Source organism: Gopherus evgoodei, chromosome 3 (genome assembly GCF_007399415.2).
Source record: "Gopherus evgoodei ecotype Sinaloan lineage chromosome 3, rGopEvg1_v1.p, whole genome shotgun sequence".
Lineage (NCBI taxonomy): Eukaryota > Metazoa > Chordata > Testudines > Testudinidae > Gopherus > Gopherus evgoodei.
Window position 1 is genome coordinate 85,935,542 of NC_044324.1, and position 26,918 is coordinate 85,962,459.

Consider the following 26,918-nt stretch of genomic DNA (forward strand, 5'->3'; position numbering starts at 1 on the left):
TTCAGACAAAACTCTAATTGATTTCAATACTTCAGTGGAAGTTTTGCTAATTTGATCAGGCAATCAAACAGCTAAGATGCTGGCAACGTTCGGAAATGTCAGGCTCAGTTCTTCCCCTATTGAAGTCAATGGATTTTTTGTCATTGACTCTAGCAGGAGCAGGTTTGAGTGCTTTAAGGAGTGAGTACTCTTTTTAAGGCCATCTTGGAAGTGGTGGTTTTGAAAACAAGAAACAAACAGTGATTCCTGAAACATGCAGCTGTCAAATATATGTTTATTATTTTCAGATGTACATTTAATATAAATATCAGTGCATTCATTTCATAGTTTGTAAGCACATGTACAAAGCTGAATTTGAAAGCATTGCCCTCCTTCCTCTCCAAGTTCCTTCTGCTTTGTTTCTCCCTTGTTTGTTAATAGCTGCAGGAGCGGGGACCCAAGGGGAGACCACGGTATGACCGTTGAAAATCAATAGCTGCTAGTGCTGCTTTCAGACCTGTTGGCAGTTAGTACTTTTTGGCTTGTTATAAGTAACTAACCCATCACATGCATGAGATCGCACACAATGTCATGGACATGATGGGTTAGTCGCTAATGGCAACGTCAGATTTTGAATACTTGTCTGAACATACCAGCCACAGATAGTCCTTCTATCCTGTAACTGCCAGTGAACTGCACATTTTTAGAAGCTCATTTTGGTCTTTATGCTTGTAGTATTCACCATTAAGGAGGCAACTGGACAATAACAAAGAATACTTTTGCACAGCATCCTTCCACCAATTACCCTAATATCCAAATAGTGGGCCTGATTCTTCTTTCCCTCTAGCTTTACACTGATGTAAGTCCATTAACTATGATTAAGTCACTCCTGAGTTACAGCACTATAAATGAGAAGGGAATGAGGCCTTGTCAGCTGAACCATAAAAATAGACATATATGTAATACATCTCTCTCATCGAATAGACTCTCCTTTTAAAAGCTTGACCTCAGTGTGTTTTCTATGTTGTTAACTTCACGTTCTGTTATCTTGAGCTTGACATTTGTGCACCGAGTCAGACGCTTCCGAAAGTTCCCGCTAAGTAGTATGTAAAGGAAAGGGTTAATGCCGCTGCTGGCATAACTGAGGCAGATGGAGAAGTAATAGCTCACATAGAATGTCAGTGATGGCTGAGAAATCTGAAGATTCACGAGCTGTATCACGTGGTATGGAGCAGAACTTACAACAAATACACCGACCAGCACCAGCACCATCTTGGTCAGTCTCATGACCCGTTGTCTTGGGATACTGGTATTGCAACTGCAACGCAAATGTGAAGATTGGTAACTGTTAAATGAAGATAATATAAAGGAAAGCACAGATCAGTGAAGACAGTGTATTTTGGGCAAAATTTAGTCCTGACAGAAGGAGACACAACATGACAAATAAAAATGAAGTCCTTGGGAGTTGTGTCTGCTTCTGTCAGGGCTCAATATGGTCTTATGGGTTCATTAGTATAGGTGGCACTGAGAACAGGGCCGCCCGGGGGAGGGCAAGTTGGGCAATTTACGCCAGGCCCTGGGCCCTGCAGGGGCCCTGCGAGCTGCTCCAGGTTTTTGGCGGCAGGCCCTTCATTCCCTCTGGGTCTTCGATGACGGCCCTTCAGTGCAGCCGAAGCCTCGGAGCAAGTGAAGGACCTGCCACTGAAGTGCTGCCGAAGCCTTGGTGTGCCGCCTGGTGAGTACAAGCGTCGCAAGTGGTGGGGGGAAAAAAAAAGCTGTGATCGGTGGCACTTAAGCTGCTCTACTGCTGTTGCTTCATTCTTCGGCTGCAATTTGGCCGCGGGTCCTTCCCTCCGACAGGGACCTGCAGCTGAATTGCCGCCGAAGACCCGGCCCTGCCCCAGGCCCCCTGAATCCTCTGGGCGGCTCTGGGAAAGTTTTTTTTAATAGGCCTGGTTGATGACAATTTGCTATCATTCAGAATATTGTAAACAAATATCTGCCCCTTCCAGCATTGGAACTGTGCAGATTGGGGCCCCACTGCTGACTGCATTGTTTTAATTGGGGAAACATACAGGGCAGAAGATCATGGCTGGCCCTTATGTGATCCTAAAGAGGGTTGACAGGAATGATGCAAGGAAACTTCCATCTACTATGCAGGTGTTGGCTATTTTTGAAAAACCTATGTACACTGTCCCCCCTCTGCAGCTGCTGGAGTGCAAGACATGACAAATGGAGTGGAGAGGGATAGGGAGAAAGAATCCTCTGCAATAGATGGTGGTGCCTGCCATGTACACAAGGGATCTTGAGGAGAGATATGACTAGCGCTGGTTGAAGATTTTCTGTTGAAATTGTTTTTTTGTAATGTACAATTGTGTTTTTGACTAAACACATTTTTCATTAAAAGAATCTGCTTTCTATGGAAAATTTGAAAAACAGAATGCCCCAAAATTGTAATATTTTGTCCAAAAACCAAAATATATGGATTTGGCAATGCTACTGCAAAGCCTCATGGGTGTTGTAGTTTGGTTGTCTCTTATCCCCCCTCTCTTCTATGGGCTGGCTCCTTGGCCAGACTACATCTTCCATCCTGCATCATGACCAAGGAATCTCATGATACACCAGCTCTTCTCTCTGAGAGAAGATCATGGTGCATTTTGGGAGATGTAGTTTGACCAGGTTGCCTGGCCCATAAAGAAGAATGAGAACTTGAGAAACCTGAGCTACTACTCCTGTAAGGCACCCACAGCATTTCCAAACAGAAATGTCTTGGTCAAAATGTTTCAATTTTTGACCTTTTTTAAAAAAATATTTGAATTTCTGCCAAACAGTTAAATTTTCCATGGAAAATTTTAGATTTTTTAAAATTTAATTTAAATTTTCTGAACTTCCTATTTCCCTTCCCCCCAAATTTTCAGCTATCTCTAATCAAGAATTTGGTCCTCTCTATCAAGAGTTCTAACTCAGTCAACACCTGAAATCATTACATTTAAAAAAAAACTGCTTCAACCAAAAGACAAAACCACACCAATTTCCCGTCAAAGTTTGGAGAAGCAATTTTTTTTTGAGATAAAAAACTGTATGCATAATTGCAGCCAGGAACCTGTTTCTTTTGGGTTATTTTATAAGCTCCTGAAATAGGGGTTTGCAATGGAAATACTGACATACCTCAGTACAGGAGCAGCAGGGTGACAAAACTCAGTACAGATGTAATTGGGTGAAATAATTTGGCCTGTGTTATAAAGGACGCTAGACAAAATGATCTAAAGCCTTTAGGGGTTTAAACTCTATGTATGTATGAGCCTTAATTCATTATGTTTTGAAAGAGTTTCTATTAATAATTCTGTCACATACCTTCATGCAACAGCATTCGTATCTGCAAAAGTGTTTGTCCACCAAACCAAACACAATTATGGGCCTGAGACTACAAGGTGCTGTGTATCTGGTTTGAGGTGTTGAGTACCCTCAACTCCCACTGACATCATGGGAGTGAAGGGTATACAGTGCCTTTCAGGACCTGGCCCACTGCAAACAAGTTCTTCCCACCCCTAGTAGCATATCTGGAATATAACATACGTTACCATCCTGCTTGCTTGTTTTGCTGATACATCTCCCATGTGTAACATAAAATCAATATATAGCAAATGAATATCAGTGGTAATGGGAAAAAGAAAGTTGTGATAGTCAGATAAAGCGTGTACCTGGAAAACAAAATGCAGAGAGAACAGACAGCTTGTTTGTATAATGCATATAAATAATCTCAGAAATGGAAAAAAATATATAGACAACATTTTTCAGAAAGTGGCTTCTGATTTTGGGTTTCCTGGGACCTCACTTTTGGAACCACAATTGAAGTCAAGGGCAGCTGTGAGTGTTCAGCACTTCTGAGGATAAACTCCCCAAACACTCAAGCTAGGCCCTCAAAAACTGAGGAACACAAAATCAGAGGCCTCTTTTGAACATTTTGGATGAGATTTAATTATAGGACAAGATATGAAGTGTACAGTTAGAAGGTCATGTACTTTGGGCATCATGCTGAAAGAACATGAAACATACAAATATGAACTCAGTAGAGTATCAACTTTTTCAAAAGTGCTCAGGGTTGACCTAACTCGCCCGTCATTGAAGTCAATGGTAAAATTTCCATTGATTTCTAGTATCATTAGTTCCTAGCACTATTATTAATGCCAAGCACATCTGAAAATCCAAACCTTCTTTTATTCCCCTCCCTGCCCCCCGCCCTCCTCCCCAAAAAAAGACAATTGTAGAAATAAGGCAGGAATCTGGGCACAGCCAGACACTGGAGGGCCATGTGTGTTTCAGAGAATGTAGGTTATTTTTTTCATGGGCCATAGCCTCAAATGAGCATAGCCTGTCTGAACAGACAGTGCACCAAGGGATCTCTATGTGGAAATGAAGGTACCTAATTCCAGCCAGAGACTAAGCACTCCAGGCCATATCCTCAGCTGCTGCACATCAGTGGAGCTCCATTGCATTCAGTTGTGCTGAGGCCATCAATATTAATAATAATATCTAGGACTACTTTAGTAAAGATAGCACTCTGAACTGCCAAGTAGGAGACCAAAGTTCAGCTCATTCTTCTGTTCCCTCATGTCAGGGACAGGAATGCTGCAGACAAATTGGGCCTGAACCTCAGCTGGTGTGAATCAGAGCTGAAGTGACTGGAGCTACTCATAAGAACTTAAAAACGGCCGTCCTGGGTCAGACCAAAGGTCCATCTAGCCCAGTATCCTGTCTACTGACAGAGGCCAATGACCGGTGCTCCAGGCATTGAGTGAACCCAACAGGCAATGATCAAGTGATCTCTTTTCTGCCATCCAGCTCCACCCTCTGACAAACACAGGCTAGAGACGCTTTTCCTTACCCATCCTGGCTAATATCCACTAACGGACTCAACCTCCAAGAATTTATCTAATTCTCTTTTAAACCCTGCTTTAGTCCTAGCCTTCACAACTCCCTCAGGCAAGGAGTTCCACAAGTTGACTGTGCGCTGTGTGAAGAACTTCCTTTTATTTGTTTTAAACCTGTTGCCCATTAATTTCATTTGGTGGCCTCTAGTTCTTGTATTATGGGAACAAGTAAATAACTTTTCCTTATTTACTTTTTCTACATCACTCATGATTTTATATACGTCTATCATATCCCCTTATTAGTCTCCTCTTTTCCAAGCTGAAAAGTCCTAGTCTCTTTAAGCTCTCCTCATATGGGACCCGTTCCAAAGCCCTAATCATTTTAGTTGCTCTTCTCTGAACCTTTTCTAATGCCAGTATATCTTTTTTGAGATAAGGAGACCACATCTGTACGCAGTATTCAAGATGTGGGCGTACCATGGATTTATATAAGGGCAATAAGAGACTCTCTGTCTTATTTTCTATCCACTTTTTAATGATTCCTAACATCCTGTTTGCTTTTTTGACGGCTGCTGCACACCGCATGGATGTCTTCAGAGAACTATCCATGATGACTCCAAGATCTTTTTCCTGAATCATTGTAGCTAAATTATCCCCCATCATATTGTACGTATAGTTGGGGTTATTTCTTCCAATGTTCATTACTTTACATTTATCCACATTAAATTTAATTTGCCATTTTGTTGCCCAATCAATTAATTTCATGAGATCTTTTTGAAGTTCTTCACAGTCTGCTTTGGTCTTAACTATCTTGAGCAGTTTAGTATCATCTGCAAACTTTGCCACCTCATTTTTTACCCCTTTCTCCCGATCATTTATGAATAAGTTGAATAGGATTGGTCCTAGGACTGACCCTTGGTGGACACTACTTGTTACCTCTCTCCATTCTGAGAATTTATCATTTATTCCTACCCTTTGTTCCCTGTCTTTTAACCAGTTCTCAATCCATGAAAGGACCTTCCCTCTTATCCCATGACAACTTAATTTACATAAGAGCCTTTGGTGAGGGACCTTGTCAAAGGTTTTATGGAAATCTAAGTACACTATGTCCACAGGATCCCCCTTGTCCACATGTTTGTTGACCCCTTCAAAGAACTCTAATAGATTAGTAAGACATGATTTCCCTTTACAGAAACCATGTTGACTTTTGCCCAACAATTTATGTTCTTCTATGTGTCTGACAATTTTATTCTTTACTATTGTTTCAACTAATTTGCCCGGTACTGACGTTAGACTTATTGCTCTGTAATTGCCAGGATCACCTCTAGAGCCCTTTTTAAAAATTGGCGTTACATTAGCTATCTTCCAGTCATTGGGTACAGAAGCCAATTTAAAGGAGATGTTACAAACCATAGTTAATAGTTCCGCAACTTCACATTTGAGTTCTTTCAAAACTCTTGGGTGAATGCCATCTGGTCCTGGTGACTTGTCACTGTTAAATATCAATTAATTCCAAAATCTCCTCTAGTGACACCTCAATCTGTGACAATTCCTCTGATCTGTCACCTACAAAAGCCAGCTCAGGTTTGGGAATCTCCCTAACATCCTCAGCCATGAAGACTGAAGCAAAGAATCCATTTAGTTTTTCTGCAATTACTTTATTGTCTTTAAGCGCTCCTTTTGTATCTTGATCGTCAAGGGGCCCCACTGGTTGTTTAGCAGGCTTCTTGCTTCTGATGTACTTAAAAAACATTTTGTTATTACCTTTGGAGTTTTGGGCTAGCCGTTCTTCAAACTCCTCTTTGGCTTTTCTTATTACATTTTTACACTTAATTAGGCAGTGTTTATGTTCCTTTCTATTTACCTCACTAGGATTTGACTTCCACTTTTTAAAAGATGCCTTTTTATCTCTCACTGCTTCTTTTACATGGTTGTTAAGCCACGGTAACTCTTTTAGCTTTTACTGTGTTTTTTAATTTGGGGTAGACATTTAAGCTGGGCCTCTATTATGGTGTCTTTGAAAAGTGTCCATGTAGATTGCAGGGATTTCACTTCAGTCACTGTACCTTTTCATTTCTGTTTAACTAACCCCCTCATTTTTACATAGTTCCCCTTTCTGAAATTAAATGCCACAGTGTTGGGTGGGTGTTCTTCCCACCACAGGGATGTTAAATGTTATTATATTATGGTCACTATTTCCAAGTGGTCCTGTTATAGTTACCTCTAAGACCAGCTCCTGCAGTCCACGCAGGACTAAATTGAGAGTTGCCTCTCCCCTTGTGGGTTCCCATACCAGTTGCTCCAAGAAGCAGTCATTTAAAGTATCAAGAAATTTTGTCTCTGCATTTCGTCCTGAGGAGACATGTTCCCAGTCAATATGGGGATAATTGAAATCCCCCACTATTATTGGGCTCTTAATTTTGATAGCCTCTCTAATTTCCCTTAGCATTTCATTGTCACTATCACTGTCCTGGTCAGGTGGTCAATAATAGATCCCTAATATTATATTCTTATTAGATAGAAATTACTATCCATACAGATTCTATAGAACATGTGAATTCACTTAAGATTTTTGCTTTATTTGATTCTACATTGTCTTTCACATATTGTGCCACTCCCCAGCATGACCAGTTCTGTCCTTCTGATATATTTTGTACTCCTGAATGATTGGGTCCCATTGATTGTCCTCAGTTCACCAGGTTTCTGTGATGCCTATTATATCAATATCCTCCCTTATCACGAGGTACTCTAATTCACTGATCTTATTATTTAGACTCTTTCACCAGCTGAGGGCCTGGCACATATAGTTTTAGAATCTTACCAAAGTACATCATCAGGTGACGTTAGATCGAAAGCACAACTCTCTAAGCCGTCTTTGAATTTGATTACTTTGGAGTAGACCCACACAGGAAACACAAGGATCAGTGAAGCTGCCCACAGGCATAAATTAACACGAATAGTTTTTGATCTTGTTCTCAGGTTAGTGAGGCGAAATGGTTGGACAAGAGCCAAGTACCTGCAAAAACAGGTAACAGAACAATATTATGGAAAAATAAAATGAATTAGGAAGTTTAGATAGTTGTCCCTAAAGTAATAAATAAAATATACATTGCCAAAAGTGAAATCTGCTTTTTAAAAGTCATATAATACTACAAACAGGAGGAAAAAGCACTTTGAATCTGCAGTTTATTCAAGCAGTGCTCTGAACAGTCCACAACTGCAGTTATGAGTCATTAAACTTTGGTTATCAGTATGTCATTATCTGATTAAAATATGACTATGTAGATCATTGTTGCTACCACTGTTATACAATTGCAAAAAATCTTACGCAAAGTGTGTCAAGTAAGGTGTCAATAGAAAAGTTGTGATTTGCTGAATATGATTATGTTATCTGTATGCATGCATGTTTGCTCCTGTAGTTAACATCCACAAGGTATTTAGCCTGTACATCTTGAAGGGACTATTGGCCCATCAAAGAACACTTAATTCACAATGGAAGATGCCTATTTACACTTAATGGACTTTCCTGTGAACTTTCCAACTGGAGGATGGGTAATGGCTTCTGCTATGACTAAGCCATATCATGCATTGACATGTGACTTGCCCATGTGACTCCAAACACCATCTTGTTACCTGTAATTTTCCACAGTGAGAACAATGGGATTCCTTCCATATGGCAGAAGCTATAAAAGGCCCTGGGAACACCTCCGTTTTGCCTCTTTCCTGCTCAAACTTCTGAACTATGGATTTATACTAATGGGAGCATTCTAACCAAGGGACTGAGGACCTTCCAATCATTTGGAAACAACCAGAGACTTAACAAGCCAGCAGTTTATTCCATCACTACTGCAAGCCTGATCCAAGAACTTTGCAATTATTCCATGTATTTGATTCCTTTAACCAATTTTAATTCTCACCTTTCTTTCTTTTATAAATAAACCTTTAGATTTTAGATACTTAAGGATTGGGAACAGTGTGATTATTGGATAAGATCTGACTTATATATTGCCCTGGGTTTGTGGCTGGTCCTTTGGGATCAGAATAATCCTTTTGTTTGATGAAATTATTTTTAAATAACCACTCATCAGTAAGTCTAGTGATTTTTTGTGGTGATATAAGGACTGGAATGTCTAAAGGAGACAGTTTTTCTGACTTCTTATTAGCCAGTGTGGTGAAACAGAAGTTTTCTTTTGTTGCTGGTTTGGTATATCTTATGGGAGGATAACCACCAGTTTTGGGGTGTGTCTGCCCTATTTCTCAGCAGTTTGTCCTGAACTTGGTAGTCTCAGTTGTGACCCACAGAGGCACAGTTACAACTATATCCTTTAACTGCTGTGATGGGGGGTTTTAATAAATGATGGTACTGGAAGACTTTAGACTGAATTATTTCCTGGAAGGGCATGGAGATATAACAGTGTACCTAAGACTTTCATTTTTCAACACAATTAAAGGCCAATCTGACATATTTGAGTAATAGGATCCCTCAAATCTGCTGTAGTTGCGTCTGTAGAATTTAAAAGATTTACTATCACTACTGCCAAAGAAATAGATTCTGAACTGTTCAGCGAGTTCACTAACTCACAAGTAAACCTAGTTTACAAATGCTACAATATAAATTCAATTGAAATTTCATGACCTACATATTTTGTAAAGGGAATTTTCATCTGTCAGCTCAAAGTGGATTAAAGTTGTCTCTCCTTTGAGCTAAAAACCAGAAGATTAAATGAAGCAATTTATATGGCAGAGATGTAACATTTATATGTTTACTCAGGAATGTATAAGATAGACATTTAAGTACATTGCATTTGACATCCTTTTTCATTCCAGTTAAGGTCAGAGCTTGAGGGTGATAACATTATTACTAACATCACAGCTAAGTTAACCTGTAAATAATTTCCTGGGGAGCATGGTCCCAGGTATTTTGGAATCTATGAAAGGAAATTTCATTTTGTTGTTGAAAACAATTAAAGTTAAGTTCTACTTTTCTGTCTGCATCTTTCCATACTGTAGTGGCAGAGCCCAAGAAATATGGGGCAGATCATGAATAGGTTCAAAATGCACAGAATACAAATCAGAGCATTGTCTCCAAAGATGGTGTAAAGCTTCCACATACACTGCCCTGGAATCTGGTGCTGCTTTCTTCATGTCTTCCTCGTGCTTCATTAGATAAGCCTGAGAGATACTATAGTATGTACTGTCTTGTCACAGTCACAAGGGTATGTAAACATAGCTAAGGGTCAGTGTTGTACAATTACATCCCAGCCAATCTACCTTCTTTTCCCTGTTGTGCATGTTGCAGGGAGGGTGTATGGTGTACAAACTTCTATGATGGCTCTGTCATTAGAATCACCCAACAGAATCGCCCTTGCACTGACATGATTCTCACTGTGCTGGTCAGAACGTTTTTGCAGCCACAAAATGCCAGCAGTGAGGTGCAAAGCAGCCACACTGTGCCTGAGGATACAGCCCATTGTGTTGTCAATTAAAAGAGCTGGGTTTGGTATAATTCCTTAGAGTTCCCATTTCTAATTGAGATCAGCTATGTCACAGAGGTGGTATCTTTGCTCTAAGTCAGGAAAAGGGAACCTCTGGTGTCCTTACCCTTTACCAACTGACTTGTCAAATAGAACTAATGATGGCATTGAAGGAGACTGTATTTGCCACTAGTGGCTGCAGAGTAGTGCTTTAGGGCAACTGGCTAGACGAGAAGATGATGAAAGCAATGAGGTAGTCTCAGAGCTCCCTGCATGCCTTGAAAAAACAGCAAGTAATTAAAATATTTGATTTCAAACCTAGGAAATGTGCTGGACAGTGCTCGCAAAAAGTACCAGAGCTCTGCATTTAACATGCAAGGGTAGATTCTCGCCTGCACTGGAGCACTCATCTGAGGGAGGAGGATGGCATCAGGGAGCTCCCTCATCCTGAACCCAGTCCCAGCCCTGATGAGACTTAGAGCAGCAGCCAGCCTGCTCTAAGATCCATCACTAGTTTAAGGTCCTTTAACGAAACTTCCTGCAGTGGAGAATGGTGGGAGAGCTCCACCACTTCCTCCCGCTCAACACATCCTCTATGCCAGGAAGAGGGGACGCAGTGCAGATGTGCCAGCAGAGTTCTCTTTACCAAGGGAATGCTCTGTTGGGCATTATGGCAGTTTTGCCACTGAAGTGGTGCACAGGGTGTATAACCCAGAAAGAAATTCTGGTCCTATTTCTTAAACCAATACCAAACAGTAGAGCTAGCTGAAAAACACTGAATTTTAAAGTTTACCAAAAAAAAAAAAGCAGGCACTTAAAAAAATGGTGAAAAAGATCTCTATGAGCCCCGCTCTACCAAGCAGTTCAATAATATAACTCTTTGTCCAGATACTCCATTCCCATTTTCTACTTGAATGGATTCTGAACTGGGAAAGACTTTTTAGATAGACACAATGAACTGTGGGCCTGATTCAATTCACATTGAATTGGAGTTGGATTGGCTGCTATTTCTTTAAGAAGACTGAAATAGTGGATTCATAATCACAGCAGCCTTCTGAAAATTGGGAAGTCAGTATTTGCTAGCTGCTACAAAAACCTCTGTATCAAGAAGCAAAACAATTCTTATAAATCATTTTCTAAGTTAGTAAATCACAGGGTTTTTTTCACTCTGCAAGATTCCATCCTAATGATTTGAAGTCATATTATTTAAGACACCTACTAGAGTAAGACACTTGAAAGAGCAAAAATAAAAGTGACAATTGGTGAAAAGCTGATAGAGTTTTTATTAGTAGTAACTGATTTTTAGTGTTCATGGAATGGACAGGATTGACAGTCCTTCAGATTGAGGTACACCAGGCAGTACGGTATCAGCTATAAGGCTGAAAGCTTTCACATACTGCCAAACAGATATGCCTCCCCCTTTTTCTAAAGCAGTGGTCTCCGACCTTTTTAAGCACAAGATCACTTTGTGAATTTAAGTGCAACCCAGGATCTGCCCTGCCCCTTCCCTGAGGCCCCATCCCATTCAGTCCATCCCCCCATGCCTCTGTTCCTCACTCTCCCCCATCCTTACTCACTTTAATTGGGCTGGGGCAGAGGTTTGGAGTGTGGGAGGGGGCTCCGGGCTGAGCCTGGGACAGTGGGTTGGGGTGCAGGAGGCGGTGAGGGATGTGAGCTCTGAGAGGAAGTTTGGGTGCAGGAGAGGGCTCTGGTCTGGGGTGGGGGGTTGGGGTGTGGTAGGGGCTTGGGGTGCGGGCTCTGGGAGGGGTCTCAGGGCAGAGGGTTAGGGTGTGGGAGGGAGTATGGGGTGCTGGCTTTGGGAGGGTGCTCAGAACTGGGGGTTGGGGTGTGGGAGGGAAGGTGAGGGGAGCAGATTCCCTCCAGGAAGTGCTTACCATGGGCAGTGCAGCAGGGCTAAGACAGGCTCCCTGTATGCTCTGGCCCCATGCTACTCCCTGCGCTATTGACACGTTCCTGTGCTGCGGCCCCGGCGTGTGGGGGGAGGCAAGTGGCTTCATGCACTGCCCATCCCTGCAAGCACTGCCCCCACATCTCCCATTGGCTGCAGTTCCTGATTCCTGGCCAATGGGAGCTGCAGGGGCAGTGCTTGCAGGCAGAAGCAGCGCATGGAGACCCCCTTGAAACCCGCCATGCAGGAATGTGCCAGCTGCTTTCAGGAGTGGCGCGGGGCCAGGGCAGGAGCCTGTCTTAACCCTACTGCACTGCCGGAGTTTTAGTGGCTGGAGATTGCATTCGACTGGCAGAGACTCCATGACTGACCCGTTGATCTCGATCTACTGGTTGCTGACCACTGCTTACAACTACTGTAGTAATTTTAAACTGGGAAACTACAGCAGAAACACAACTACTTTATGCAATAAACATTCTTTATCATAAAACTAGTATCTCTGACATGCCGTTTCACAAGGAAAATGTCATGTAGATATTGTATATTCAGTTAAGTACAATTACTACAAATAAAGGACCAGATTATCCTCTCAATGGAGTTATTCCTGATTTACATGAATACATATAACAGCAGAATTTTGCCAGTAAACAAATATATCAAGCCACATATATGTATGATTTTAACAGCAGTCTCTGCAAACTGAGCACAAAATTCTTCTTTCACTTGCACTGGGGCTAATCTAAAGTAATTCTACTAAAGTCAAGTGAGATCTTCACCAGGATAACTGTGAGCACAGGCTGAGTTAAACAACTATCAGATGAAGTATTGATCATGTTGAAACTTTGAACTGACCTCGTTATCTCTAGCTTGCTTGCTAGCATATATATACCTGCCCCTGGAAATTTCCACCACATGCATCTGAAGAAGTGGGTATTCACCCACGAAAGCTCATGCTCCAAAACGTCTGTTAGTCTATAAGGTGCCACAGGATTCTTTGCTGCTTTTGAGGTTAAGTAGACAATGGAATAACCTGATATGTGAATTCATGGAATCTAATACTGTAGATGCTATAAAAACTTAAGATTACTAGCACTGTCTCCCACTATCACTCAATAATACAGGTGGATGGACTAAATGAGCTGAAATGCGCCTGTCCAAATTTAACTATAAATGATTTGAAACTGTGGTTAACCATGTAGTAACAGCTTTCCTATACTAGACACTCATACACTATAGTGATAGGACAAGGAAAGTACACAGAGAGGTAATTCATCTTTACATTTTATGTGAACTAGATATAAAAGTATCTTAAACTTTCAGAGAGTCATAGTTTCATAAAGTTTAAGACCACAAGGTACCATGAGATCATGTAGCTTGATCACCTGCATATCAGATACCATTACATTTCATCCAGATACCCTTATATTGAGCCAGTGATTTCAGCATTTCAAATCCTCAGGAATTTAATCTCTTGTATTCCACTGGGAGAGAACAGAAAAGGCTGAGGTGCCACCAATGTTAAAGGACCCTGCAACGGCAGGGAATTGGTTGGTGAGATGATCCTAGCAGGCAAACCACGTCCCATGTGCCGAGGAAGGAGAAAATCTCTCAAGATGCACCCCACTGGGCAATCAGTTTGACCCTGAGCATTTGAGCTGAGCACCCCAGCCAGCCATCTAGAAAGTGGCTTCTCTGTACCACCTCAGAACACTGATCCATCCCATAAACAGTATATCATTTACTTTACTTCAGAGCAATGAAGATTCATGTTTCAGCTGACTGATTTCCTTTTCAGTCATGCCTATGGCTACAAAACCCATTCTTTCATTTTTCAAGTTGTGTAACAAACCAAGCTCTTTTTCACCGGAATCTGGCAGAATATGACATATAACAAAAATTATGGTGGTTGTTTTCCCCATAATTACTATTAATCATGGTCTCACAGTCACAATGCTGGAGACAGAAATAACAGGCTGTTTGAGTGATCTGGGTATGAGAGGAGACAGGTTATCCATCAAGGATTGTTTGAAATGCTCCACATTTACAATGCAGTTGGCACTGACTTGCCCTAATTTGGGCAGATCTATCTGTATTAATCTAATCTACTGGCTCACAGAATCAGATTCTGATGTCAGTCACATTAGTGCAAATTGTTACTAACTCTATTTTACCTATTGAAACTATGCTTATAACCTTGGAATTACTCTGGATTTATACACTGTAATTGAGATTGGCATGTCACCCATTCTCTGAACACAAATACAGAGTCCTATTTACTCATTTTTATTTAAATTTGCTTTTATTATTTCAAGTATTTTTGTGTGGCAGCAACTAAGCTGCTTTCACACAAAAATACGTTCAAAATAACTGTTTTTTTAATAGAAGCTGCAAAGGCATTTCTAGAATCTGGCATAAACAAGGGATGATTGACAGTATGAAAAATCTCGGAATGGTTGCAAATCAGAGCAAATCAGTGTAGAATTTAAATATATCGAGGAGTTTAAAGTATGGGGGAGCAGAGTAAAGTGCTGCTTTCCCTCTTCTGCTGACTTGCATTATAACAGTACTAATAATACTAATACTTATATAGTGCTTTTCATTAGAAGATCTCAGTGCTCCTCCTCAGCTCCTGCTTCTCTTTGGCTGGAGTGGAAAGAACTTCCCCTCCCTGCTTCAATCTACTTCAAGCACTGAATATACAACTACAAAAAGACCAGTACAATTCTCTTTTCTTCACAGTATTTCACATAGAACTGTACAGCATAATATACCACAGCTGCCATCAGTCATAGGATCTCAGTGTTGTCTAGATTAAAGCAGTGCTATCAAGTAGTCAGTATTTGAATTTATTTGTATTTGCGATCATATATTTCGTAAGTTTGTTAAGTGCCTGAGAGTCTTTAACGGGGCTGAAACAAGGTGAGACCTGTTATATAATGGAGTGGTGCTTCCCACTTCATAGCCAAGGTTGGAAATAACTTTATGTCATGTCTGGTTTTCTGACTTCTGCATTGCTCAAATTTTCCCCGAAGAAGCCAGACCCCGTTGCTATTTTACCTGCTGCCGCTAAACCCTGGGTAGAATTTTTCTGGGAAGTTTGTAAAAAATCAGATAAGGAGTTGTGAAGATACGTGAATTTCAAAAAGTGCCCATTTTCTCTTTTGGAAAAGGTTTCTGTAATTTAATGACAGTGTATTCAAAATGTATCTATCCTGAAATGTATCTGTACTATAAAGTGATTGTGTAACTTTTTGGGGCCCATTGTATCTGCAAAATGATTTGGCCAACAAACTCCAGATTTGTTTTATTTTGCAAGCTTTGTTGAAGAGAGGAGCAATTTAGTGTTTTCTTGGGACCTTTTCTCCCAAGCACCATTTAATGGCATGCTTAGTACATTTAATGTTCACCAGCATTCATACTTTCCTCTTTCCACAAACTACTGTAAAACCATCAAGATCACCTATTTTAATATTTCTAAGATATCACCCTCCAGCTATCCTTCAAAACACTCAAGATATATAGCACACGCTTCATTTTATTTCCTTCATATTTTCCTGTACTCTGTCAATGATAACCTTTAGCTTTTTACTCTTTGGGTCATGTTACCTATTAGCTCTGTGTTCTTGGGGAACCAAGGCTCAGTACTCAGCCTGACTCACAAAAGACCTTCCTCCCCCACCGCCCCTCACCACAGCCTCTGCTTGAACCAAAGCTGGTCAGAAGAAAGACGTACAAAAAGCAATGAAAAGGCAGTGGGAGACACACCTAACCCCGCCCCCAGACAAGGGTGACAGGATTAAGGAAACTCCCCTAGCCTCATTTGCATCAAATACAGGACAGGTAGGCATTTCCATTAGCATACAGAATGGAGAACAGAGATTCCAAGGCAAGAACCACACTGAACTCTGGGACCAGAAAAGCAGGGAAGCACTGCATGATGGGGGAATCTCTGCTCCAGATGTTAATGAACCCACATCTGCACACACCCAGCTCAGTAGTTATCAGACCAATTCTAGTAGTGAATCCTTTATTGGTATCCAAAATACTGAAGCTGCCTTATTGCATTGTGAGCTCCCTGGAAGGAACACCACCCATAGGAATGATCAGTTCCTATTGTCTAGCCTGAACAAAACAACTTTGGAATACTCCCTTGAGCCATCAGTTTACCCATAAACAAGTCTAGTGTTCTCCCTTGAACCATTATTGTTTCCCTACAAACCCCCCTACCCACGCTCAAATAAGGGTTCTAATGCCTGGATCCAACATCTGCATCAGTTCCACTGGGACTTCATCTTCTTCTGATTGATTGTGCTGGGGGCTCTGCCTGTCTCCAGCACTCCAGACCCTCAGCTACCACCACCACCTGGGACCCCAGATCAATTCAAGCTTCATGGAGTGGTGAGAACCTCTCTCTCTCTCTCTCTCTAGGTATAGCCTTCTGACCCTGAATTGCATGATTGGTTACAGTTTTCTAAACCTGACTTTTGTAATCAAATTTAAAGTTAGATTTAATATTATAACTGTTTTGTTTGTTGGCTTACCTATGGTTATTATCTGGCAATAAATAACTTTCATGGGTAAGCTGGTTGTTTTTTCTCTCTATTTCTCTGTCTCTGCAGCAATGCTCCTTGTACCTAAGCTAAAGATCTCTGCAGTGCCCCAAAATCCTGTGGGTTTTGCTCATCAAGTGGGTTACTACTTGCTGAACCTGGGGCACATGAGGGTGGCAGCTTGGAAGTGCTGCTCAACCCAGCCTGCTCAGGCATACTCTATTCCAGTGCGGTGCCCATGGCATATGGGGGTGACAGCTTGGAAGTGCTGTTTGACCCAGCCTACTGAGTTCAAGGGCATATGAGGGTGACAGCTTGGAAGTGCTGCTTGATCCAGCCTACCGAGTCCAGGACACATAAGGGATCAGCTTGGAGAGCTGATTAACCTAGTCCTCTCAGATGCACTCTGTTAGTGTGTGTGTGTGTGTGTGTGCGTGTGCGTGTGTGTGTGTGTGTCCATCTGATTCTGGGGCTGGAAGAACCCAGCCCTGGGGAACCTAGGTCCTGCAAGATAGCTCCACTGGGAGGGAATTCGAAGAAGTGAGAAGTAGAGCTCCATATGAGAACATGAGTGACACAAACAGTACATTGATAGAATTATGGAACCCCCCACCAAGAAGAGTAACCCTAAGAAATGTGCATACCCCAAACTAATGGGCAAATCTGGTAACTAATTGGTAGAGGAACATGGGCATCACATGACCCTAATGATGTGGCCCTTGTTGGGTAGCTGCTGCAGAGCGGAGTGGCGAAATTGAGGCACGGAGCTGCGCAAACTATCTCTTCCTTTTTCAGACTAAGCTCCTTTAGCGAGGTCCCCCTCTCATAGAATATTTGGTGACATTTCAGTTAAGAATCATGCTTAGAATAACTATAGGACTGAGCAATAAGTTTTTAAGAGCTGTGTCTTAAAAGTAAAAATTTTAGAGCAATACTATGACTGCATGAAAGGGCTTTTGGTAGAGCCCATTAGTGAGATAAGGGAAGTAGAGTTCGCTGAAAAAACCCCCCGTTGTCTGCTCACTTGAGATAGGAGAAAAGCAACAGGTTAGAGAGATGGTTAATGAAGAAGGGGAAATGCCCCTGGGAAACTGAGTGCTTTAAGAGTGAGAATCCCCTGGTTGAAGTGAGTCTGAGCTTTGAATAATATTTCACAACCATTATGCCACGGGGTAGTGCAAAGGATGTGTGTTATAACCTTATTCCCAGATCTGGACCTTAGCGTCCAAAATATGGGGGTTAGCATGAAAACCTCCAAGCTTAGTTACCAGCTTGGACCTGGTACTTGCTGCCACCACCCAAAAAATTAGAGTGTTTTGGGGCACTCTGGTCCCACTGAAAAACCTTCCCTGGGGACCCCAAGACCCAAATCCCTTGAGTCTCACAACAAAGGGAAATAATCCTGTTTCCCTTCCCCCCTCCAGGTGCTCCTGGAGAGATACACAGACACAAGCTCTGTGAAACTACACAGAGTGATTCCCCCCTCTCCGTTCCCAATCCTGGAACAAAAGCCCTTTCCTCTTCACCCAGAGGAAATGCAAAATCAGGCTAGCAATCCAACACACAGCTCTCCCCTTGATTTCTTCCTCCCACCAATTCCCTGGTGAGTACAGACTCAATTTTCCTGAAGTAAAGAAAAACTCCAACAGGTCTTAAAAGAAAGCTTTATATAAAAAGAAAGAAAAATACATACAAATGTGCTCTCTGTATTTAGATGATACAACACAGGGTCAATTGCTTAAAAGAATATTGAATAAACAGCCTTATTCAAAAAGAATACAAATCAAAGCACTCCAGCACTTATATTCATGCAAATACCAAAGAAAAGAAACCATAGAACTTACTATCTGATCTCTTTGTCCTTACACTTAGAAACAGAAGACTAGAAAATAGAACTACTTCTCCAAAGCTCAGAGACAGCAGGCAGACAGACAAAAGACTCAGAGACACACTTCCCTCCACCCAAAGTTGAAAAAATCCGGTTTCCTGATTGGTTCTCTGGTCAGGTGTTTCAGGTGAAAGAGACATTAACCCTTAGCTATCTGTTTATGACACGCCCCCCAAATTGCAGACAGTGGGGAAGCTCACTGGCGGCAATTTCCTTCTAGAACTTGAAAATAAACAGATTAATACAACACATGCACCTTTACATATACTACTAAGTATATAACTAACAGACTTTACATGTTAAGAACACTTTTTAACTACTGGATTCTGGGAAACTCTCACGGGAGAGTGCATCAGCAACTTTGTTAGAAGCTCCTGTGATGTGTTGAATGTCAAAATCAAAATCTTGGAGAGCTAAACTCCAACGAAGAAGTTTCTTGTTGTTCCCCTTGGCAGTATGAAGCCACTTGAGTGCAGCATGGTCAGTTTGTAGTTTGAACCGCCGTCCCCAAACATATGGGCGTAGCTTTTCCAGGGCGTACACAATGGCATAGCATTCCTTTTCACTGACTGACCAGTGACTTTCCCTCTCAGACAGTTTCTTGCTGAGAAACACGACAGGATGGAAGTTGTGATCTGTTGCTTCCTGCATGAGCACTGCTCCTATACCACGCTCAGATGCATCTGTGGTTACTAGGAATGGCTTGTCAAAGTCCGGGGCCCTGAGCACAGGGTCAGACATGAGCATCGCCTTAAGCTGGGTAAAGGCTTTTTGACACTCATTAGTCCACTTAACGGCATTTGGCTGGGTCTTTTTGGTTAGGTCGGTCAATGGGGCAGCGATTTGGCTGTAGTGTGGTACAAATCGCCTGTAGTATCCGGCCAAGCCTAAGAAGGATTGGACCTGTTTCTTTGACCTTGGGACAGGCCACTTTTGGATAGCATCCACCTTGGCCTGTAGGGGGTTTATGGTTCCTCGACCCACCTGGTGCCCCAGGTAAGTCACTCTGTTTTGGCCTATTTGACACTTTTTGGCCTTAACAGTTAGTCCTGCCTGCCTGATGCGCTCAAAGACCTTTTCCAGGTGGAGTAGGTGTTCGGGCCAGGAGTCTGAAAAAATGGCCACATCATCGAGGTAGGCAACTGCAAATTCTCCCAGTCCAGCTAGTAGACCGTCTACCAGCCTCTGGAAGGTGGCGGGTGCATTTCGAAGGCCGAAAGGAAGGACATTGAATTCATACACCCCCGCATGGGTGACGAATGCTGACCTCTCCTTGGCAGGTTCATCTAGCGGTACTTGCCAGTACCCCTTGGTTAAGTCTATTGTAGAGATGAACTGGGCACGTCCCAACTTCTCCAATAGCTCATCAGTGCGTGGCATTGGATAGTTGTCCGGACGAGTTACCGCATTTAGCTTACGGTAGTCCACGCAAAAGCGTATTTCCCCATCTGGTTTGGGTACTAGAACCACTGGAGATGCCCATGCACTGGTAGATGAGCGGATTATACCCATCTGTAGCATGTTCTGGATCTCCCGTTCTATAGCAGCTTGGGCATGAGGAGACACTCGGTAGGGTGGGGTTCTGATTGGGTGAGCATTACCTGTATCAATGGAGTGGTATGCCCGTTCAGTCCGTCCTGGGGTGGCTGAGAACAATGGGGCGAAGCTAGTGCACAGCTCCTTGATTTGTTGCCGCTGCAGACGTTCCAGGGTGGTTGAGAGGTTCACCTCTTCCACGCCACCGTCTTTTTTCCCGTCGTAGTAGACACCGTCAGGCCACTCAGCATCATCTCCCTGGACTGTAAACTGACAAACCTGTAAGTCTCTGGAATAGAAAGGCTTGAGAGAATTAACATGGTACACTTTAGGCTTTAGTGAGGAATTGGGAAATGCTATGAGGTAGTTCACAGTTCCCAGGCGCTCTTGGACCGTGAATGGCCCTTCCCATGATGCTTCCATCTTATGGGCCTGTTGCGCCTTCAAGACCATAACCTGGTCTCCTACCTTGAAGGAACGTTCTCTGGCATGTCTGTCATACCAGGCCTTTTGCTCTTCTTGAGCATCCTTTAGGTTCTCTCTAGCAAGGGCTAAAGAGTGTCGGAGGGTGCTTTGTAGGTTGCTTACAAAGTCCAGAATGTTAGTTTCTGGAGAAGGCGTAAACCCCTCCCATTGCTGCTTCACCAACTGTAATGGCCCCTTAACCTCGTGACCATACACAAGTTCAAATGGTGAAAACCCTAAACTGGGATGTGGTACAGCCCTGTAGGCAAACAGCAACTGCTGCAACACTAGGTCCCAATTATTGGAGAATTCATTGATGAATTTTCGTATCATGGCCCCCAAAGTTCCATTGAACCTTTCCACCAGGCCATTGGTTTGATGGTGGTACGGGGTGGCAACCAAGTGATTCACTCCATGAGTTTCCCACAGTTTTTCCATGGTCCCTGCCAGGAAATTAGACCCTGAATCTGTAAGGATGTCGGAGGGCCAACCTACCCTGGCAAAGATGTCTGTTAGGGCCAGGCACACAGTGTTAGCCCTGGTGTTGCCTAGAGCTACTGCTTCTGGCCATCGGGTAGCAAAGTCCACTAAAGTCAGTACGTATTGCTTTCCTCTGGGCGTCTTTTTTGGGAAAGGGCCCAGAATATGCACAGCTACTCGCTGAAATGGGACCTCAGTTATGGGGAGTGGCTGGAGAGGGGCCCTGACCTGGTCTTGAGGCTTACCCACTCTTTGGCATACCTCACAAGACTGGACATACTTGGCAACATCCTTGCCCATCCCCTCCCAGTGGAAGGACTTCCCCAACCGGTCCTTGGTTCTGTTCACCCCAGCATGGCCACTGGGATGATCATGGGCTAAGCTTAAGAGCTTCCCCCGGTACTTAGTGGGAACCACCAACTGTTTTTGCGGCTGCCATTCTTCCCGGTGTCCACCAGAAAGAATTTCCTTGTATAAAAGTCCTTGGTCTATAACAAACCGGGATCGATTAGAAGAGCTGAGAGGCGGTGGGGTGCTCCGTGCCGCCGCCCAAGCTTTCTGAAGGCTGTCATCTGCTTCCTGCTCAGTCTGGAACTGTTCCCTTGAGGCTGGGGTCACCAGTTCTTTCTCAGACTGTGGACTTGGGCTTGGTCCCTCTGGAAGCGATGTAGGTGATGGGGTTGTTTCCGTTGCTGGTGAACCACTCTCCGCTGGTGCACCTGAGGGTATTTCAGGCTCTGGCTGAGCCTTTTGGGTATGGCTGTCGTGTGCTTCTGCCAGTTCTGGCTCGCTGGCGCCCTCTGGCGTTGAGTTTGAAGATGTGGTTGCACTTGCTGGTGCTGGTTGCTGTTCCAGTTCCGGGCCTGGGACTGGAGATGCTGTGGCTGTTTCAGTGGTAGGCATGGAATCCGGGTCCACTACCTCTGTCTGGGTCTCTGGTAACACAGACGGGGCCTCTGTGGACGGCTCAGGAACAGGAATGGGTCTGGAAGCTTGCCTGGTTTGGCTACGGGTAACCATTCCCACTCTCTTGGCCCGCCTCACCTGGTTGGCCAAGTCTTCCCCCAGTAGCATGGGGATAGGATAATTGTCATAGACTGCAAAAGTCCACATTCCTGACCAGCCTTTGTACTGGACAGGCAGTTGAGCTGTAGGCAAGTCTACAGCTTGTGACATGAAGGGGTAAATTGTAACTTTGGCCTTTGGGTTGATGAATTTGGGGTCAACGAAGGATTGGTGGATAGCTGACACTTGTGCCCCCGTGTCTCTCCACGCAGTAACCTTCTTTCCGCCCACTCTCAAATTTTCCCTTCGCTCCAAGGGTATTTGAGAGGCATCTGGGCCTGGGGATCTTTGGGGTGATGGTGGTGTAATGAATTGCACTCGCATGGTGTTCTTGGGACAGTTGGCCTTGATATGTCCCAGTTCATTACACTTAAAGCATCTTCCATCTGATGGGTCACTGGGCCGAGGTGAGTTACTGGAGACTGGTGAGGTTGAAGAGTAGGGTATCTGTGGCTTTACTTGGGTGGTATGTAGGGTCTTTGGCTGTCCTCGGTTGTAGGGTTTATGGTCTGTGTGCCCCCTGGGGTAATCGTTCCCCTTGACAGTAGCTTTTTTGCTTTCTGCCAGTTCCATCCATTTGGCTCCAATCTCCCCCGCCTCAGCGATAGTTTTGGGATTTCTATCTTGTATGTACCGTGTGATGTCTTCAGGAACACCATCCAAGAACTGCTCCATTTGTATGAGGAGGTTCACTTCTTCCAAGGTTTGAATGTTGTTTCCTGTTAACCAGGCCTCATAGTTTTTTGCAATGTAGTAGGCGTGTTTGGGAAATGACACCTCTGGTTTCCATTTTTGGGTTCTGAAGCGCCGACGGGCATGATCTGGGGTTATCCCCATCCTGTATCTGGCCTTGGTTTGAAAAAGTTTATAGTCGTTCATTTGCAGCTTAGGCATTTCAGCTGCCACCTCTGCTAAAGGTCCACTGAGTTGTGGCCTTAATTCTACCATGTACTGGTCTTCGGGGATGTTGTACCCAAGACAAGCTCTTTCAAAATTTTCCAGGAAGGCCTCGGTGTCATCACCTGCCTTGTAGGTGGGAAATTTCCTGTGCTGTGGAGCAATAATTGGCGCCGGGTTGTTAGGGTTGGCTGGCACATGCAGCCCAGCTTTTGCCAAGTCCAGTTCATGTTTTCTCTGTTTTTCCTTTTCTTCATTCTCTTTTTGTTGTTTTTCCATTTCTCGGCGGTGGGCCAACTCTTCTTCTTCTTGCTTCCTTCTGTGGGCCAACTCATCTTCTGCTTGTTTCCTTCGGTAGGCTACCTCTTCTTCTTCTAGTTTTCTTTTGTGTGCTGCCTCTTGGGCTGCCTGTTTGATGCTTTCTTCCTTTTCTTTCATCTCCATCTGTCGCCTGTGTTCAGCTTCTTTGATTTGTTCTTCGGCGTCAATCTTTGCCTTAGAAGTCATGGTTCCTGTTTTCTTGTGTTGGGGTGCCCTCCGGTGTTTATCTTCTGAACTGCAGGATCTCTGTTGCCTCCTGAAGTCTGCCTAGCAACAGTGCTTTTTTCCCTTTCTCTCTGTAGCTAATGTTCAATGAAGGGAAACCAGAAAAACCACTTTATTTGCATGCATATAAGTGCTGGTACTTGCCCCCTAATGGGAGGGCTATTGCATGACAAAAGACCCTCAACAGTCTTCTCGCTTAACATGCAAACCACAAACTGCTAGAGAGAGCAGAAAAAAAAATTCTCTCTGTTTCCCTTTTAAAACCAAACTGTTTCTCTCTGCTAAAAAGCCCTTAGCAGAGAAAAGAAAAATATAATATTCCTACTGGCTTCTGGATTCTGTCTAGATCCCACCTACTGCCACCATGTTATAACCTTATTCCCAGATCTGGACCTTAGCGTCCAAAATATGGGGGTTAGCATGAAAACCTCCAAGCTTAGTTACCAGCTTGGACCTGGTACTTGCTGCCACCACCCAAAAAATTAGAGTGTTTTGGGGCACTCTGGTCCCACTGAAAAACCTTCCCTGGGGACCCCAAGACCCAAATCCCTTGAGTCTCACAACAAAGGGAAATAATCCTGTTTCCCTTCCCCCCTCCAGGTGCTCCTGGAGAGATACACAGACACAAGCTCTGTGAAACTACACAGAGTGATTCCCCCTCTCCGTTCCCAATCCTGGAACAAAAGCCCTTTCCTCTTCACCCAGAGGAAATGCAAAATCAGGCTAGCAATCCAACACACAGCTCTCCCCTTGATTTCTTCCTCCCACCAATTCCCTGGTGAGTACAGACTCAATTTTCCTGAAGTAAAGAAAAACTCCAACAGGTCTTAAAAGAAAGCTTTATATAAAAAGAAAGAAAAATACATACAAATGTGCTCTCTGTATTTAGATGATACAACACAGGGTCAATTGCTTAAAAGAATATTGAATAAACAGCCTTATTCAAAAAGAATACAAATCAAAGCACTCCAGCACTTATATTCATGCAAATACCAAAGAAAAGAAACCATAGAACTTACTATCTGATCTCTTTGTCCTTACACTTAGAAACAGAAGACTAGAAAATAGAACTACTTCTCCAAAGCTCAGAGACAGCAGGCAGACAGACAAAAGACTCAGAGACACACTTCCCTCCACCCAAAGTTGAAAAAATCCGGTTTCCTGATTGGTTCTCTGGTCAGGTGTTTCAGGTGAAAGAGACATTAACCCTTAGCTATCTGTTTATGACAATGTGGCTGCTGCATAGGCATTATTTTGTGCATGTCTGGAGATGGTTGAAATGGTAAAGAGAAGGCATGAACTGGAGCTGGAGAAAAAGCAGTTACAACAGCATTTGAACAAATGTGAGACAGACAGGTGTGAATTTATAGCAGAAAAGCTTAAAATGGTGACCCTACTCAGAAATATGCAAGAGAAGAGGGACAAGGCCAGCAGGAATGCAGAACAGTATAGGAAAGAGTTAACACACAAAAAAAAATTTGTTAGAAGAATCGAGACCAGCAACTCGCTTCCTTGTAGATGAGAATAAGGCAGCCAAGGCAGCAGCAGGCCATCAGAAATGTGAGGCAGAGATTAGTAAATTGCATACCCACCTTAGCGCCCATAAGGGAGTGGTAGCAGCTGTAAGGTTGAGAGAGGATTGCGATTTGGAGCCCCCTGGTAAAATAGAGATACCCCCTCATGCTGACCCCAAAAACCCCATTCAACCCAGACTGGCCACACATGCATGATATTGCCCGTTTCCACAAGGGAAGTTAAACACATAGTTGCAAGAGCCGATCTTCCCACAATGGAGCTGGTCACGGACGTAGTAAGATGATCTCCTAGTCAGGCCAAGGCTATTGCACAGAGAGTGGGGCCATCGAACCGTGACACTGCTATGGCATGGCTGGCTTGCAATTGGCAAATGTAGCCCTCTGTTGATGGCCTGGACTTAATCCAGTTGGCGCAGTTATGTGCCTTTCCTTGTGATACAGATGCTCTGGAAATAGGCATAGTAGGTTCTTGGAAGCGGACTGCTGCAGGACCGGGGAATGGATAAGTGCTCTCAAAATATTACTGCCTGCTTCTTCCCTCAAGAAACTATATATAATGGAAGAGCAGAAACAAGGAGAGGCCCCCAAAGCTTATCTAATTCCAAAGAAGGTGCTGGCAGCTCTCTCTGATTCATTACCCTAGACAGAGGAGAATGGGAATATACTTCCCATTATCAGGGATATGAGTTAGTACAAAACACTTATGCAGGACTAAATTCTCAGACAAAAATGACCATGTGGGCTGTGGATGTAGAATACCTAACCTGGAATGAACTAGTGGCAAAAATCAAACAAGCAGGGGATTTGTTGCAAGAGACTGGTGCCTTAAAAAGACAAATCAGCAAAAAGACTACCTCAGAGCCCATACAGGCTATCACATTTCCAAATAAAGGTTCTCACTCTGTCAGTCGCCCTCCCAATTATAATTCCCCTACCCCCCACAACCCTGGGCAGCATCGACCCAAGGAGATCCTTAGGAACATGATTTGGAAGGAGCTGGTGAACTTAGGGAGGATATTGGAAAATATAATCACCAGCCCCTCAGCATCTTGATTAATGCTTTGTCTCAGATCATGCAGAGAACAGAGTTAATGCAGGGAGGCCCCCCTCAGCCCACGGCCCGGTACAGAGTGCGTTCCCCATGCCCACTTCCTGTCAAAACCAGATCCCTGCCCCCTCTTCTGAGTGGAGGCTCTCGAGGGAGTCGGCCGATCAGTATGGGTGCCCGGTTCCCCATAGGCCTCCTCAGCTGATAGCAAGACTTCAGTGTGATGTATGAGGGAGAGCCACTGTGAAGGCTATAGTGGGGAACCCAGGGATGTTAGCCCAATTGCTAGTGGACACCGGAGCATCAGTAAACATTCTAGATCTCTGGAGGGAGACCCACCGCTAAACAGGTTCAACTCAGTGGGTATGGTGGAGAAATCCAGGAATTCTGGTAGGATGTTCCCTTGCAAATTGACGACTACAGGGACAGTAGAATGCTGTGCTCATGAGGGAAATGAGAAGGGAATCCTAGGTGTTCCTTTCTTCCGAACATTTCAGCTAACTGTGGATCTAGCTAACGGTGTGTTATGGACTTTAGAAGGGGGGGGGGACTGCAGAGATCTCTGCTGTGCATTGTTGTGCTGCTATAAAGGCACCCACAACCACCCTAATCTCCATTAGTGATCCATGAGTACAAGAATTTTCCACGGTATGGACTAAAAATAAGGCAGAGTGT

General features: G+C 43.5%; 1 protein-coding gene across 1 annotated transcript in view; it reads right to left on the reverse strand.

Moving 5' to 3' along the window:
• Positions 1-970: 970 nt before the first annotated feature.
• MCHR2 (melanin concentrating hormone receptor 2) overlaps positions 971-26,918 on the reverse strand; it is a 52,357-nt gene continuing 26,409 nt past the window's right edge. The window contains exons 3-5 of the mRNA XM_030554225.1: positions 7,672-7,866; positions 3,561-3,680; positions 971-1,297 (exon numbers count right to left, since the gene is read on the reverse strand). Of these exons, the coding sequence (XP_030410085.1) occupies positions 973-1,297; positions 3,561-3,680; positions 7,672-7,866 (640 nt within the window). The 3' untranslated portion in view covers positions 971-972. The remainder of the gene's footprint in view (positions 1,298-3,560; positions 3,681-7,671; positions 7,867-26,918) is intronic.